At 40.9% G+C, this 17849-nt stretch overlaps 1 protein-coding gene across 1 annotated transcript in view; it reads right to left on the bottom strand.

Moving 5' to 3' along the window:
* Positions 1-2534: 2534 nt before the first annotated feature.
* c1ql3a (complement component 1, q subcomponent-like 3a) overlaps positions 2535-17849 on the bottom strand; it is a 16220-nt gene continuing 905 nt past the window's right edge. The window contains exons 1-2 of the mRNA XM_037756296.1: positions 17716-17849; positions 2535-3389 (exon numbers count right to left, since the gene is read on the bottom strand). The exon at positions 17716-17849 is cut by the window's right edge and continues 905 nt beyond it. Of these exons, the coding sequence (XP_037612224.1) occupies positions 3210-3389; positions 17716-17849 (314 nt within the window). The 3' untranslated portion in view covers positions 2535-3209. The remainder of the gene's footprint in view (positions 3390-17715) is intronic.

The following is a 17849-nucleotide window of genomic DNA, read 5'->3' as shown; positions in this document are numbered from 1 at the left end:
CAGATCTATTCGTGCTGTTGTGGTGCCGATACTTAGAGCGGCCAAAAAGGACAAAGACAGACTTAACATTACATCAATGATTTATAACACATCAAATATCAAATAAGTTGTTGAATATGTGACGTCACCAAAGAAGAAAAAAAAGATTTAGCTAGGTTTGAAGCAGCTCAAAATGTTGTTTTACTGCACATTACTGTACAGGGAAAGTCAGATCAAAGGATATTGTAACCTCATAAATTAAATGAATAAATTATTTCCTCCTGTGGTTTGCTGAAATTTCAGTGTTATCCATTCGCGGCTGTGACAGAAGTGTCGAGTAACGCCCGGGACACAGGGAATGTCAGGAGCGTGTGGCGGCTGCGTGGCGTGGTGGCTGCTTGGCGTGGTGGATGCGTGATTCATGCGTCTGGTGTTCACACCAGCTGCATTTCTAATGCTGCAGCTGCTGCCAGCCCTTTCTTTCTAAATAGAGTTTGCCTTTTAATGGCCATTTCATTTCATTATAAATATCATTTATATTTATTTTAGACAGAGAAAGGTTAAGAAATGTGTGGTAATTTGTAAATAATAGTAATCGACAATTAAACTCCTAACTATATTCATTCATGGAGCACTCCAAGTCACTGCATGTTCTAGAACACTGTCCGGCACATATTTCAGAATAAAAGCCTTGTGTTAACAAATCAAGGAATTCTGTCCACAGAAAAAACCCTTGAGGGCTTTTATTTTGAGATAAAAGGAGGAAATGTTGATTTAAACCCCATACTTTATCAATTCATGGAGCTCTCTAAGTCACTGCATGTTCCACAGCACTGACTGCTCATATTTCAGAAAAAAAAGCCTTGTGTTAACAAATGAAAGAATTCTTTCTACAGAAAAAAAAAACGCTTGAGGGCTTTTATTTTAAAATGAAAGCAGGAAGAGTTGATTTAAAAACAAGTCTTTACTTTTTTTTCAACTCCGTAACATATTCTACAGATACATCGAAACTGTAGTAATCTTGCTGGTATAATGTTAATATAATGTCAATAGATCACCTTCACTGTCCGTGACATATTCTACAGATGTCAAGACATTGAAACTGTAGTAATGTAGCTAGTATGATGTCAATAGATCACTTTCACTGTCTGTTGTTGCTGTGAAACGCGTGGCACGCGTCAAAAATAGGCGAGACCTCTATTCTCTAGAAGAGACGCAGCTGAGACGGTCATGTGACGTGCGTGAGACGCGCGTTTCATGCGGGCAGTGTGGCTGCTCTAACCTGTTAACACGGACGCCAAAATAAAAAACAACAGGTAATGCAGCCGCCACGCGCTCCTGACGTTCCTGGTGTGTCCCAGGCTTAAGAAGGACAAATACACCAAATTGTGGAGTAGAACTTTTTTTTTTGGTGCAGGTAAAGATATTTTGGTGCATGTTATTTTAAAAGTTACATGCACCAGTTCATGTACACAGAAAAAAAAGTATTTTATGTCCTGCGTTCGTGGTATATTGTGTCATTCGGGTGACATGGGGGACGTTATCATCAAGTTATCTGTGCATATCCAAATATTGTATTTGTTTACACACATTAGAAGCTACTGCATTGGCTGCATTTCCTAAAATGTTTGGCTCTTTCTATGACTAGGTGGAATGTAGTGCATTTTTCCAACATGGGACAAACTCCTGCCGTTGTGTGAATGCACATTTATAGTTGCTTTGTGGAGTTTTCTTTTAAACACTGTCTTTACATTCGGTGTTACACTGCGTATCCTTAAAGTCTAACAAACGTGTTGAGTGCATTTCTGCCTTCCATATAAAACATTTTAAATCCAACATTGCTTGCATCCATGTTTGTCATGGAGTCGTCTTCTTCCCTGCCTACCTTCCCTGACACATTGCAGCATATCTTGGCGTGCTACCACTACCAGTAGATCCATGGAATAGCATGCACATGTGCATTTCTGTGCGTCCTTGTGCACGTAGACAGGATAAGAAAACAGGGAACCACTAATAGAAAGGAACTGCTCCATAGAGCTACTAGAGGTGCCAAACTTTCACAAGGAACTTCAACATGGCCGCCCTCACTTCCCATCTTGTTCCCCTGAACGCCACCCAGCAGACATCAGAAAAAACTCTGTTACAATCATGTTTTCAGATTTACTTTACCAAACATTCTCCCTCTTTGAAGCTTGACATAATCAATATTTCCATGCCAGGTTTTATAGCTTATGTGGGTAAGTGTTCTTCTCTATTCTGGACACCTCATGGGTAAATTACTCACTCATCTTCAACCGCTTATCCGGGGTCGGGTCGCTAACCCCTAACCCAACCCTAACCCCTACCCATTGATCACATGGGTAAATTAGGCTTGAGGAAAAGACTTGTCAAATATGTAAAATCCTTATATGTTCAGAAATATTCCTGAAAGCATTTGAATAACACGTAATTGGAAGATGTGCTACAAACCGATGAGGAGGAATCACCTCATTATTAGATAATTATTAATATTAAAGTCAGAACATTGTGTAAAAAAGTAGTGTAATTTCATTACGTCATTAAAAATAATTATTTTATTTATGATTCTATTCTATAAAAGAGGTAATTATGTTTATAATGGAAATCATAATCTGCTGCTACTATATCACAATGCACTTCAAGTGTTACCAGCTTTTCCCTTATTATCTTCACAGCATGATTATCAGAAAAAAAAAGAAAGAAAACACACGCACACTGACTGAGGGCTTTCTTATGAATTATTACCAGGAATATAGTTTATTATACTAGGTATTCAGTTTTTACAACTACCCACTAAGCTGCTGCATTTCTATCTGGTTTTCACTTTCTTCTAGACAGACGGCCTGATTGGTTGACAGGCAGCTCGTGGTCCAATCAGATTCAAGAGTGATTACCTATCACCTCTTAATGTCCTATCTTTATGTAGGCTCCATGACAGGACTACATTAACACAAACATCAGCTGTCAGTTTGAGTGGGATGTAATGGGATATGGTTTGATCCCACACTTTGACAATTCAACCATTTCGTCGATGCTATTGTCCAAAGTCACTTGCGCTTCGGACAGTGATGTTGGCAGAATGTAAAAAAAATAAAATAGTATGCAGGTTATGAAGGCTGATTGATAATGTTTAAAAGTCTGAGCATCTTATTGGTAGAGGGAGGATTAGGTAGAAGGACTGGGCCGTGAGGGCACCGGTGTGTTGTTGTTGTTTAGTCAGCGTAGATGATGAATCCAGAGAAGGTGCTGTACTTGTTGTTGTTTCCTCCGTGAGCTTTGCCTCCGTCTAGTTTGATGTAGACCTCATCTCCTGGCTCCAGATGCAGCACGGCGCTGTTGCTGGCATAGTCATAGTTCTGGTCTGCATCCTGGGCTATGGCACTGGCACGCACCTGCAGGGAATGAACACATACAGACACATGTGCACACAATCATGCACAAATCATACACATTGTGTAAACATGTCAAAACCGCAAACAGTCTGCAGCCCTGCTAACGGCCATGAGAAGCTGAACCCTCCATCCCCCGTCTATACCGGACTCTTTCAGCCATCCGACAGTTGGATGCACGTAACTACATAGACTTGACTAGAGTTGAGCTGATTGACAGTAGTACAGTATATGGCTGAACACTAGGGATGCCAGTATCGGGTATCGGGTCCGATACTGTGCTCATGTGCGCCTGATCCCGCTGAGCCAGGATCCCACCTCAGCCGGCGCGCGCCAGCCCTCACTTTCATTGTGCCACAGGGTTTTGCTTGCACCACCTGACTTGCGCGTGCGTTAGACTCCTTGGTCCGTGGTTCAACACGGGTCGGGTGGGTTGCCGACAATGCCGCAGACCCCTGGCGCCTTTTACGTGGGCCGAGCCCCTATCTGGCGTGCGACGCGGTTGGGGCGCACTGAAAACACTCCGCCCTGGTCGACAGTCGCACCAGTTGCACCCGGCGGGGAGAGAGGGCGCAGCGAGCCCTTTGTCCACGGTGTGGCGAGGTCTGGGTGGGGAGCGCTGTAAAGCTGCGGCCGCGAGCCACCTTCGCCCCGAGCCTTTCCAAGCCGACCTAGAGCCGGTCGCGGTGCACTGCCTTGTATGTGGGACTCCCCAGCCTGCCGTGTGTCGCTCACACCCTCCGGCTGGCTGTTAACGAGAGTCTTCTGGCACAGAGAAGTACTCGTATCGGTACCAGACATTGATAAGCACTCGGCTGGAGTGGACAAGGTGATCAACACACTGACAGTTTTGTCCTGAAGGTGTTACAAGAGGGAAGGCCAAAAGATGAAAATGTTTTTCCTCTGAGGAGCTAGAACGGGCTCAGTAAATGTCTCCCAATCTGTCCGATAGACTGAAGAAGAAGAAATACAGGGATTTGACATGATGGTGATGCTGGAGGAAATGTCAAGTGATCAATATAGATATCAGAATTCATTCTTGGGAGTTTCCAGATGACCTCGTGTTTAAGACACAGCAACATCCAGTTTGTGTCTGGGGACCATTACTGTATGTCATACCCTTCATACCGCTCATACCCCTCTACCTCCCTGTGTCTCCTGTCTGTATCCCTACTGTCACTATCAATGGAGGCAAAATACAAAATACCAAAATAATGAATACATGCATTTAGAGGCGTCCCGACTAAGAACTTACATTGTCTTGCCTATCATCGGCTGATTGTCGAATCATGTTTTCTTCTCTTTTTTTGTGCTCATTGATCTCCGTTAACACAAACACATCAGCTGTAATGGCCGAGATACACATGACTATTGCTTAGCTGTTGTGTCAGAATAATGGACAGTGCTGTTTGTTGTGTTCAGGCTGTTCTCATACACCAATCGTAGCTATACCTATGGAAAGTGCTGCACTGTAATTTGTATATATATACAACAAAATCAATTTGTATGTAATCCACGTGATCGCGAACCAGGAATTGTAAAGAGCATCAAACACTCCGTACGGAGGAGGTTGGGGTGGATGGGTGGGTCAAAATCACCAGACTCTCTCCCAGGAGACCCGCGTTCATTTCCCGTGTGAAACCAGAAGTCAACACTGATTTATTTGTCACGTAACATCCGTACTCCAGTGACGCCACATCTGGTTATTTAATCCAAACCACCATCTTTTCCTAAACCTAACCAAGTTGTGCTGTTGTCTAAACCTAACTAAGTCGTTCGGTTGTCTAAACCTAACCGAGTCGTACTGTTGTCTAAACCTAACCAAGTGGTTCTGTTGTCTAAACCTAACCAAGTGGTTCTGTTTTCTAAACCTAACCAAGTCTCTCTGTTGTCTAAACCTAACCAAGTGGTTCTGTTTTCTAAACCTAACCAAGTCGTTCTGTTGTCTAAACCTAACCAAGTCTCTCTGTTGTCTAAACCTAACCAAGTGGTTCTGTTGTCTAAACCTAACCAAGTCGTTCTGTTAAGTTTAGTGTTAAGTTTTTAAACCAAATCACAGCATGGCTTTTTCTATGGTGTTCCTCGAGGTCTTGGTGTCTTAATGTGGTAATTTAGAGGGATTATTGATAATTTTTATCAATTCTCCAGTGGTAAAAAATGGTTAAATTTAGCACCAAATCTGTGTAACAAATAGTACCGACCCAAAAATTGCTGGAACAACTTATATAGAGCATGGGGATGACCATCATACACTTTCACAATCCATTTTAATAAATTAATTAATTTAGTAATACATTTTTATTTCTGATTGATGAATAGAACAACTTGACACACAGTGCTGAGCTGTATCTCAAATTATTCTTCAGGTTCTCAGCGTTCAGATGATGTTCACCACTTTTATGTGACATCTAGTGTTGACCTGCTATCTCCCCTGAACATCCTCTGTATTGTGCATAGCAGCTATGTAGGAATGTTTCAGACTTGTGTGATCAAAACATTTCCAATAACTCCAGAGCATTGTAAAGTTATAGAAAAAAGAAAGATGTAATCATTTCCAAAATCCACAACATGTTTTTATCTAACAAAATATTCTCCTTCAATCAAAATTTGTTGGTGTTTAGCCGTAAAAAACAACATTTTCACTGCAGTCAGAAAGTGTTTTCTCTCCCTCGCTGCAGACCCAGGGAGGCATGCACCGGGGCGGTCGAGCAGCAATCAAAGAAAGGTACGAGTTATATCCATAAAGAAAGTTGATTCAATTAAAAATGACTTGCTCATTTCATCAAATGAATCACTTAAATTCAAATTGAGAATTTTGTTCCCGGATGTTACGTTTTTTTTGTGTGATGACATAAAATATGACGACAGACATTCAAAGCTCCTCCTGAAAACCTCAATGTATGCTTCGAATGTAGAAAAATGAAGAAAAAAAAAGACATCGGTAGCCTACAGCCTTAATTAAACTATAACACAGCTTGTTTCTTTTTTGGAATGAATGGTTAGAGTGGAACAGCCTGGAGAGGAGGGAATGAACAGCTCCGTGAGCCAGTGGGACACACACAGCTTCCATTCACATCATACTTATCAAATGAAGTACTCTATTGGTATCGGTATCACTTTAAGGGTACTGGCATTGGTATCACTTTAAGGGTACTGGCATCGGTACTGATATCGGTACTGGTATCGGTATACCACTTTAAGGGTAGTGGTATCGGCACTGATATCGGTATCACTTTAAGGGTTCTGGTATCGGTACTGGCATCGGTATCACTTTAAGGGTACTGGTATCGGTATCACTTTAAGGGTTCTGGTATCGGTACTGGAACCGGTACTGGTATGGGTATCACTTTAACAGTACTGGTATCAGCACTGGTATGGGTATCAATTTAAGGGTACTGGTATCGGTATCACAATAAGGGCACTGGCATCGGTATCACTTTAAGGGTTCTGGTATCGGTAATGGTATCAGTATAGCTTTAAGGGTACTGGTATTGGTATCACTTTAAGGGTGCTAGTATCGGTACTGGCATCGGTATTACTTTAAGGATTCTGGTACCGGTACTGGTATCGGTATCACTTTAAGGGTTCTGGCATTGGTATCACTTTAAGGGTACTGGTATTGGTACTGGCATTGGTATCACTTTAAGGGTACTGGTATCGGTACTGGTATCGGTATCACTTTAAGGGTACTGGTATCAGTATCACTTTAAGGGTACTGGTATCGGTACTGGTATCTGTATCACTTTAAGGGTACTGGTATCGGTACTGGTATCGGTATCGCTTTAAGGGTACTGGTATCGGTATCGCTTTAAGGGTACTGGTATCGGTATCACTTTAAGGGTTCTGGTATCGGTATCACTTTAAGGGTACTGGTATCGGTACTGGTATCGGTATCACTTTAAGGGTACTGGTATCGGTATCACTTTAAGGGTACTGGTATCAGTATCACTTTAAGGGTACTGGTATCGGTATCACTTTAAGGGTACTGGTATCGTTACTGGCATCATAGTTTTTTAAACGATAGCCAGCCCTAAATTGGGCCGAGGCTCACTTAAGGTGGAACAGCTATTCTTCTTTTAGTGACAAGCTGCTTCTCTGAGTTTGGCTCAGCCAATCCAACGCTTATGCCAAATGGTCACAGTCAGCTCAAAGAATCGTGATCAGGCAAATATGTAATAATTGCAACAGGCCTATTTCAGACTGTGTCTCCTCACCCCGCACTAACCAATGAACAGTAGCTCTCTGAACACAGCTGTTTATTTAGGAGGGTTACTTTTAACATTTGATGATATCCAGCTCTTGTTCAATCAAGTTTGCGCTTATTGTAAGTGACTTTGGACAAAAGCATTTGCCAAGTGAATATGAGATAAGATAAGATAAGATAAGGTAAGACTTTATTGTCCGTTCACACGAAAATTTGACCCTCATCACATGCTCCAAACCATCAACGCAAAACATAAAAATATGAACATTAAACAGCACAAGGTCACCCTCCACAACCTTCAGAAGACACGAAACAACAGAGCAGCATCTTAGAAAAACACACCCTCATGCACACACACACACACACACACACACACACACACGCACACACACACAAACACACACATACACATACACACACATATCCCACGATATAATGAAATGGATATGCCAGTGGTGGAGAATTGATACCATTATATGAAACATTCAGTTTCCTCATGCTGGCAAACATGAACATTAAGTACCGACATAAGTTTAAAGATAATTTCTTAAGGATATCTGGACTTCTCTAGCAGGAGCTAGTTAGACAGTTGGGTTACAAAAACATAAACATAATATGTCTTTCTTTAGGCCTGCATCCCACCTGGTTTAATTAGGACCAGATGACGGTGGCAGCTGTTCAGCAGCAACAACCAGAGCTAAAAAAAACATGCAGTAACATGCATTTAGCCTAATGGCTGCGGATGATCGCGGTGCTTTGCTCTGTGGTGGTCTACACATAAAGACTGTAAACACACCACAGGTTAAAGTTAAAGAAGTAGTGATGTCATTGCATCACATGTCCCTGAGTATTATAGGGATATAGTGATACTACTGTATACAGGGTTTGAAATCTGCCCTAAAGAAACTAAATATCACTGACTTGGATCTGACTTAAATTTTGATTAATCTGATTAAAATCTGAGTAAACCCAATTTTACCGCATCATCCTGCTACTTTCATGTTTGGTAATCCATCTCTCTCAGAAAGACGTTTGAAATCCTGAAAGCCTGTTCTTGACCAGGTTCCCCCCCCCTTAGTTATTTTTTCCTGGAGTACCACTCGCGAGTTAAATCTACAATGATTTTTACCAGCGGTTTGGTTTATAACAACATGCTGCGGCTGCTGGGCACCGAGGTGTTTCATCTCAAGTTTTTATTCAGAAGGCAGACTTTCATGTTTGTGCTGTACATAAACACAGACTACGCTTGAACAATTCTGAAAAAATATATCTATAATTGTGTGTTAAATTGTTTCAAATAATTGTGTTTATTTTTTACTGATATTGCAATTGCGATATGATTTGCAATATCAGAGGGAATAATCATTTTAATTTCTCATTTTTATTGAAAAACCTATCTAAAAGATCATGTTGTGATTTTTGTGGGGATCTGTACCAAACAAAGATGTTTCCTTAAGTCTGCAGAATATGATATGAAGGCCAGAACATCTCTGCAGCACCACATTATTTAATCTAAAATGGTATTTTGACACATTTCACCTTTAACAAATAACTGACTGATGTTATGTAGTACATTTTCTATGGTTAAATCTGAAACTAAACTGACTGCTATAAACCACACACAAAGCATGAAGCTGTACTAACAAATGCAAACCATATTACCATGTTTTATACACACAAACTCATTGCAGGATGATGCTGGTGTACATTTGAAGCTCCATTACCAGCCTGTTGCAATAGCACATAACAGTTAAAAAATAGCATCAGCACTCTCCTTGGTGCTAAAGATTTTTCCTCAGTCATTCAAATAAAAGTTCAAACAACAAGATTGACGTCTTCCCGCACACACGGTACTAACTAGGGCTGTACCGGATGTCGATTTTTTTTTACATTCAAAGCTTCTACTGAGGTTTTCAAATGAAACTTTGAATGTTGTCATGTTATGATGACTTTCCCTAAACCCCCCCATAAAACGCAAAACAAATTCCTCAATTAGAATAAAGTGGCTCATTGGATTAAATGAGTTAGGGCCCTCACCGACATAGTTGTCATTTTCCCGCCCAGCGCCCACGTTGTGTAAGTAGCAAATGTACTTGAGCCCATCTCTGTGCCCATGGATGTGTTGGTCTTAAGATGAGGTGTGGTCGGGTGCTTTGTTGGTGTATTGTTATCTTCAGGCAGCAGAAAGCGATTGCTCCATTGACAAACAGAAACCTGGTCTATATGGTCCAGTATGTTCCTGCTATTTAAAGGGCTCATTATTCAGATAGTAAGATGAATCTACAGGCAGGATCACAACGCGCATACGACGCAGCTACTCCTCCTCAGTTAAATACAGTGTCGGCTCTAGAACAATGTTTTTATTTATGTTCAGGAAAACACTAAATTCAGGCGGCAGGTGACGATTGAGAATATAATGGAATATAATGAAGTAAGGCTCTCATGGATTCTGTGTTGCTCAACCTGCAGCGCTCTCAGCACTCCTCCGGTCGCTGGCGTGACCACCGTGACCAGAGAGATCACGGTGGTCACACGCCTCTGTTGCGTCTCCTCCCATCATCCCTCTGTGTGTGCGAGTGTAAACGTAGGCTACTTCAAAGTTTACGGGCCATCTCCCCCCTCAATGGTGGCGTTTTGAGGCTGATGTCTCTGCGCGTTACGCACCGCCTCTCCCACAGCATCTCCGGAGGATTCCCCTCACCCGGTCCGAGCCCCCCGCGGGTTGCATTGGAAAGCAAATACCATTTTCATTATTTATTAATACATGTTTATCATATTTAGCCTCGAGCTTATTATCATATGACGAATTTTGCCCCCCGTGCTGCCTGCACTGGTTACATAGGTTATCGCACGAATGTATTAAGATAACTGGGTACAGCGTCGGTGGCTCCCGTTCATTCCTATGAAAGTTGCTCAGAAGCCAAAATGGCTCAACTTTTGTCTGGAAAAGTATTTGCGTATCCATTGGGCCCATCGGACAGGGGCAGTAGCGTCCGCTCAGTCACATGACTTGGTTGTCACGGTCTGGGTCTCATTCACATGAAAGGAGGAAGGAAAATAACTCTGGATTCAGCTATTAGTGCATTTTACAACTTTTAGGACCTAATGATTTAAAAAAGGACTATTAGAGTGTTCATACTGGGGAGTTGATTTACCAAAAAATTAAATTATTCACTAAGACATACAGACGTCTCTTTCCCAATGTAAGTCTATGGGAAAAAGTATTTTTGGGCCCAATGGCATAACGTGACGGACACGGACGTTGTTGTACCGCCGTTTGGCCACTACGAAAGTCGGGATCAACGACCGGTGATCTTCCTGGGGGCTTACCTGTTACGCCAAAAACACACCTGTTATTAATTAAGAGACTAAATACAACCCCTTTGCTCCTTGTGCCTTAAGCCTCAGACACAACAGGAAGGTCAGGAGCGCGTGGCGGCTGCGTTACCTGTTGTTTTTTATTCTGGCGTCCGTGTTAACAGGTTAGAGCAGCCACACTGCCCGCGTGAGACGCGCGTCTCAGCTGCGTCTCTTCTAGAGAATAGAGGTCTCGCCTATTTTTGATGCATGCCACGCGCGTCTCACAGCAGCAACAGACAGTGAAAGTGATCTATTGACTGTATATTGACATCATATCAGCTACATCCCCACAGTTTCGATGTCTATCTGTAGAATATGTTACAGAGATGAAATAAAAGTAAAGACTTATTTTTAAAATAAACACTTCCTGCTTTCATTTCAAAATAAAAGCCATCAGGCATTTTTTCTATGGACAGAATACCTTCATTTGTTAACACAAGGCTTTTATTCTGAATATGTGCCGGACAGTGTTCTAGAACATGCAGTGACTTGGAGAGCTCCTTGAATGAATAAAGTACAGAGTTTTGTCGATTATTACTATTACTTACAAATTACCACACGTTTCTTAACCTTTCTCAGTCTAAAATAAATATAAATTATATTTATAATGAAATGAAATGGCCATTAAAAGGCAAACTCTATGTAGAAAGAAAGGGCTGACAGCAGCAGCTGCAGCAGCAGAAATGCAGCAGACACACAGCTGAAATGCAGCTGGTGTGAACACCCGACGCGTGAATCACGCAGCTACCACGCCACGCAGCCGCCACGCGCTCCTGACGTTCCTGGTGTGTCTGGGGCTTTACTCTGTGTCCAGATTATGTGCTGTTTAACTAGCTAAAGTGGAGGTGACGACGCCCTAAATGCAAAAGCTGCGCAGCATTCAAATGTTGATTTTGAATGTCAACATTATGAATGAAGCTTGGAGCTATTGGGTACAGCCTTAGATACAAACTGTATTATCATATTTTATACACAAACCCATTACAGGATAACACTGGTGAACATGTGAAGCTCTGTCAGCAGCCTGTTACTAACCACCATGGTAACAGTACAAATAGTCCCAACACACCATATTCTTCTGTTTAACACATTCTACCCATAATTCTAAAACGTTTTTTTTTTTTTTTTTTAATTCTTCTTTTTAATTTTTAAAGTTTGAGATTATGCTCTTCTTTCCTGCTGTCTCCGTCTGCCTGCTGAGCAGTGGCTGAGCTGGCTCTCATTCTTCGTAGGCAGACCATTAAATTAGCAAAATGACCAAAAAAATCACCCAAAAAGAAACAAGCAGCGATACTACCCAGCGGCTGCTAACAGCTAATTAGCCATCCTCCCGGCAACATGAGAAGACGTTGTAATCAGCCGCTCTTTGCTAAACAACAGGACACATTATTGTTCCTGGGGACGACGGGACGCCGTTTGTCTCGAGCCGCCGTTTGATTAATGAGTCCAAACTGAAGCAGTGAGGACTCAGCAGTCAATGATCAATCAATAAAACAATCAATAAAATATGGTCTCAAAAAGTGTGAATCGCTGCAACCACAAGAGGTCCTTGAGCATCCGGTCATAAATGAGCAGAAAAACACACACAAAAAAAAAATGTGAAAAAGTGACTTTTTAGACCATTTAAAATAAAAACATGTTTGACGGAGGTCCGGATCAAAAAGCACACGAGGTCAGTCAGCATCAGATTCTGCTGCTGCTGCTAAACCACCATTTACTTTTTCCCGTCCGGTCGGTAACGGCCGTGTGAATGATGACGGATGTCAGTCAGGAGGAAAGGGATGTAAATAATACATCCATTACTTGGATATGAATAGACAATGATACGATAACAGATACAAACACCATCCACATTTTTGCCCCCTATTTTTAATATTTATGTCCTTTTATTGCATTCGATTATTTGGTTTCTCCCATTTAGCTGTTGTGGCCAGTTGTTTGTTAATTTTCATTTCTTATCACGGACACTTCAGACCAACTTTACATTGTGGGCCTCCTCCCTTCATATACACACAAAAATAATGTTTTCCACTATTAAAAAACCTCCTGTTCTCTTTCCATTACACGTCACTTTTTCTGAATGTGGGATTCAACTACAAATCATGCTTTATTGTGTAAATGTTTTCATATTACGTACATGGTTAAATTAGTTTTATTAACTTATTAAGTATACTTATATTAATATGAAGTTATTTTATATCAAGGAGGAATATACATGCAGTAGAAAACATAGAAAATGAAGCAGACTAAACTTCCACTTCCATACAAATGTGAATATGAATAAGAATCCAGATACAGATAGTATGTTTGTGTTAGACAGCCAGTAGGGAGGACAGACACTGTCCATATCCTGTCTCCTACCAACAGTCAGGGTTGGTTTCTTTTAACCATCACCTTACTTACATTATTAATCATCAAATTATTGTTATTTGTAATAGTTCTGACAGCCATTTAAATAGAATGAGAGTGTTGAATAAAGCTGAACGAATCAATAATCTTGTTAAATGATTTGTCTATGTGCTCCAGTGGACGTCTGGTCTCCTTACAGTTCATAAAGTAGGCGTCACGTTCATGATAACGTGGCATGAAGATGTTTATGCTTTATCATTTCTGTTTTACATTAGAACGGATTTCAGCACCGCTGAAAAGTCAGAAAAGCATTTTAGCGTCGTTCGCAGGGGCCGAGTGGACACGTTGGTGTCCTTGATGAGACGTCCACTGTTCACCCTGCAGGGAATGGTCTTTTCATCACAATATGTTTAGGACAATTAGAATCATTTTATCATATTTTATTATTATTAACTTCACTCAACCCCTGGTTCTGTGTCATGTCACCTACATCAGACGTTTATATGAACACCTTTGTTATCCTGCTTTTAATCAGGATCTGATATGGAAGATAAGCAGATTATTGATTATTACTGATTACAATTTGGATATTATCCAGGTTACTGCTCATGTGTCTCCACATCCCAGACGCTCTCTGTCATTCAGCGGTGAGCTGCAGGTGTTGACGAGTTTTATAATCCAGTATTTATTTCAATTCTATTTTTGACTAACTTTCTTCTTCTTTATGCTGCAGGGCACAGTTTAGGCCCGCATTTCAATTCTTCAAGCAATTTAGATTTTAATACGGTATCCAGTAAAATTTTGTATAGCGCCCTACGGTATTTTCTCTAATATCCAAACAGAGAGGATGTCAGTGTGGATCAGGAGCAGGAAGCTCTGGGAGGTTTTGAACAAACAGCAGCTGTTTACAGATGTGGTTCACGTGCAGAGTACACACATTTAAATCAACTGAAATGACTCTTTTTACATATTCTCACTCACTCACAACACTGGATAGTAAGTGTTGTGACAGAGCATGGTGTGGTGTTTTTGACAGCTGTCAGGAGCAAACATCTGGATTTATAGGCAGTAGCTCTTAATCAGAATTCCTGGTCCCCTCCCCCCCTACTTTACTTTATCTTCTATCATCGCAGCAGATAGATAGATATCATGAATCACCTGGTTAACCATGACTTTTTTACAGCGGTGTGAGCAAATGCACTGTCGTCTCAAAATATGACCCATTTTTTTAACAGCTTCTTGTTTTTATTTAATAATGTGTGGTGGAAGAATTATTTCGATCATTTAGGCTACTTTAGTGCCACAACGTAAAACAATTACAAGTAGAAGTACTGCATAACATTTATTTTTTAGTTATTATGAGTCTAATGTGCAATTAGCAAGTACTCATGCAGCAGAATCGCCTCTGTCCAATTTTTTCTTTTTTATAATTTATATGATTGGAATATAATTTTATTATTATATTCCACAGACCCGAAATAAGAACATGATGCATCTTAATTGTTTTTGTCTGTATTTGTCTGTATTTTTTGGTTTTAAAAAAGTGCAGCGGTAGACCAGGAGCATCAGATGGCATCTTTAACCTGATGGAGCCAGACAGAGGACAAGACACAGAGGACAGGACACAAACCGTCTCCACACGTCTATGGACAGAATCAGCTCCACCTTCGTCTGGCAGCCGGTGCTCTCGTGGTCCAGTCCAGACGGCAAATAATGCCAAGAGGTTACTGAAACACGACTTAACAGAATCAATCTGATCTGATAGTAGTAGCTTTTATTATTATTATTATTAGTAGTAGTAGTAGTAGTAGTAGTAGTAGTATTATTATTATACTTGCTTGGAAACTATTACGTCTTCAGAAAAATAGCTTCAAATTAAATCTGTGTCACCGTGTCGGAGACACCTACAGAACAGAATTTTTCATATGCAGCAGTGAATTACGGGCAGATGTGTCCAGATGTTATTAATCTTACTGCAAATATCTCCGTCTGAATGCATCCTTTTGGGAAACGGTATGCTGGTGGGGGATTTACTTTTTTCCTTTTAAATGAATTCTATAAAACAACACAGAATGCGGTTGATCGATTGATCGCTGAAAACATATTGTGACAAGATAAATTGATTGTTAGACCAAAAAAAAGACAAAAAGTACTCAGTGAGATGGAGATGACTTATTTCAATTAAATCACGTGAAGTCACATTTTATAAGTGATGTTAATATGGATCATAAATCATGGCAAAATGGGTACTCCCATCATGTGTTGATCATTTACACAGAAATGTCCCCTCTGGCCATGTTTCAAAGCTTCGGTAGCAGTATAGTCCTAATTGAAACATGTCTTTCAGCAGCATCTGATTGGTCACGGTGTGTAGCTCTGCTGCTTTAATCCCAGACATGTTGGCAGTGTTCGCTGCGTCTGCAGCAGCATTATAGTCGCAGGCTTGACAGGCAAGGAGGGATCTGCTTGGTGGAGCGACGCTGCAACACTGGTTTGCCCCCTCGGATTAGATCTGCTGCTGACAGCCTGATCACTACGGAGACGCCCAGAGAGCAGGACACTGGGATGGAACAGAGGAGGCAGCAGGCACATCCCCAGGCTTTATTATTATTAATAATATTTAATTTCTTTATTTTTTACTTGTTGCACTATATTCAAAGATAAATGATTTTACTTTATTTATTCTGTATTTATTTATTCACTACTGTACCATACAGTGAATGATCTGGAATACTTTGTAGAGGTATTTCAACAGCTCACCACACATATTCCCCTTATTGAATTTACATAACAAAATTCCAAAAAACAAGCTGGAACACTTGAAATGACACCCGACAGGACACTTTGGGGAATGCCACAGTAACACGAGGTGTTTAATGTATATTCATGCATTTATGTATGTATTTATTTTGCTGCAATCATCAAATATGATGCAGCTTATTCTTTAGAATAAGAACTCCTTTAATTCTTTATGAAGACCTCTTTACTCGTATGCAGGACCAACTTGAATATTTTTTTACATAATGGCATTTCTATTTTACCTTAAAGAAAATGTTCACAGTGATTATTATTGGGCGAGAGAGAGAGGTGGAAAATATAGAGAAATGTTGAGATCACAGAGAAATTTGCAGAAATTGTTGTAATTTAGTGGAAATTTGTAAAATAGCTCCAGAGAAACCAGATGAAATGCTCAATGTTACATGCACCAAGATGCCCACCCGGGCTCCTGAGAGTTCAGAGAACTCAGTTCATTGTGTTAATGAGAGACAATCTCTCTCTGATGGACAAAGAGCCACAAGAACTAACAACCCAACTGGTCTTTCACAGTCTGACCTGGACCTGGTCCACGACCAGACCAGGCTGCATGATCCCTTCTCTTCTCATCCACCCTGCTAGGTGCCAACACACACACACACACACACACACACACACACTGTAACTGTAGTCCTGTAGTCAGTAGCACTAGAGGACTACAGTTATAGTTTTAAAAATATTCATCCTTCCTGATAGCATCCCACAAAATGTCCATTATGAAGCTCAAAATTCATATTTTCAAATCAGTTACACAGACAACCTTAAAACCTCTGGTGAATAGACTCAAACCCTTTCAAACAAACGTGTTATCAAATGTGTGTTTTATATGACACAACATTTGTCTGTAACACAGTGGACAAAATAATCAATCAAATAAAATATTTAAAAAGTCATTAGAGCTTAAGCTTGGCAATTTATGAATTTAGCACATTTAGGGGGTATACATTATGATAACAACTAACTGATTTATCAAAAAAGAAAACTGATTTCTCCACTTTTTTGGTTGACATGAAATGTACCCCTAATTATAGAATGAGTCAGTGATCAGGCTGGATGTGTGGATGAGGAGGCTACAGGTGAACAACTCGCGCGTAAAAGGTGAGAAGCGCGCGCAGGAACGTCAGTGTGTTTGCAGTTTTGTGTTACCTGGTTGTTTTTGCACAGGTAGGTCGGCTGTGTGTGTTACCTGGTTGTTTTTATGTTACCTGGTTGTGTGTGTGTTACCTGGTTGTGTGTGTGTTACCTGGTTGTTTGTGTGTTACCTGGTTGTGTGTGTGTTACCTGGTTGTTTGTGTGTTACCTGGTTGTGTGTGTGTTACCTGGTTGTTTGTGTGTTACCTGGTTGTTTGTGTGTTACCTGGTTGTGTGTGTGTTACCTGGTTGTTTGTGTGTTACCTGGTTGTGTGTGTGTTACCTGGTTGTTTGTGTGTTACCTGGTTGTGTGTGTGTTACCTGGTTGTGTGTGTGTTACCTGGTTGTTTGTGTGTTACCTGGTTGTGTGTGTGTTACCTGGTTGTGTGTGTGTTACCTGGTTGTGTGTGTGTTACCTGGTTGTGTGTGTGTTACCTGGTTGTTTGTGTGTTACCTGGTTGTTTTTTTTACCTGGTTGTTCTTGCACAGGTCGGCCCACATGCTGGTCCCGTCCCCTCCGCGCATCAGGACGTGGTAGGTGAAGAAGTAAATCCCCGGTATGGAGCAGGTGAACTTGCCGGTGGTCGGGTCGTAGTGGTTGCCCA

The sequence above is a fragment of the Sebastes umbrosus genome, chromosome 21 (genome assembly GCF_015220745.1).
Source record: "Sebastes umbrosus isolate fSebUmb1 chromosome 21, fSebUmb1.pri, whole genome shotgun sequence".
NCBI lineage: Eukaryota > Metazoa > Chordata > Actinopteri > Perciformes > Sebastidae > Sebastes > Sebastes umbrosus.
The sequence above is the reverse complement of the archived record's forward strand: the minus strand, read 5'-3'. Positions and strand labels throughout refer to the sequence as shown.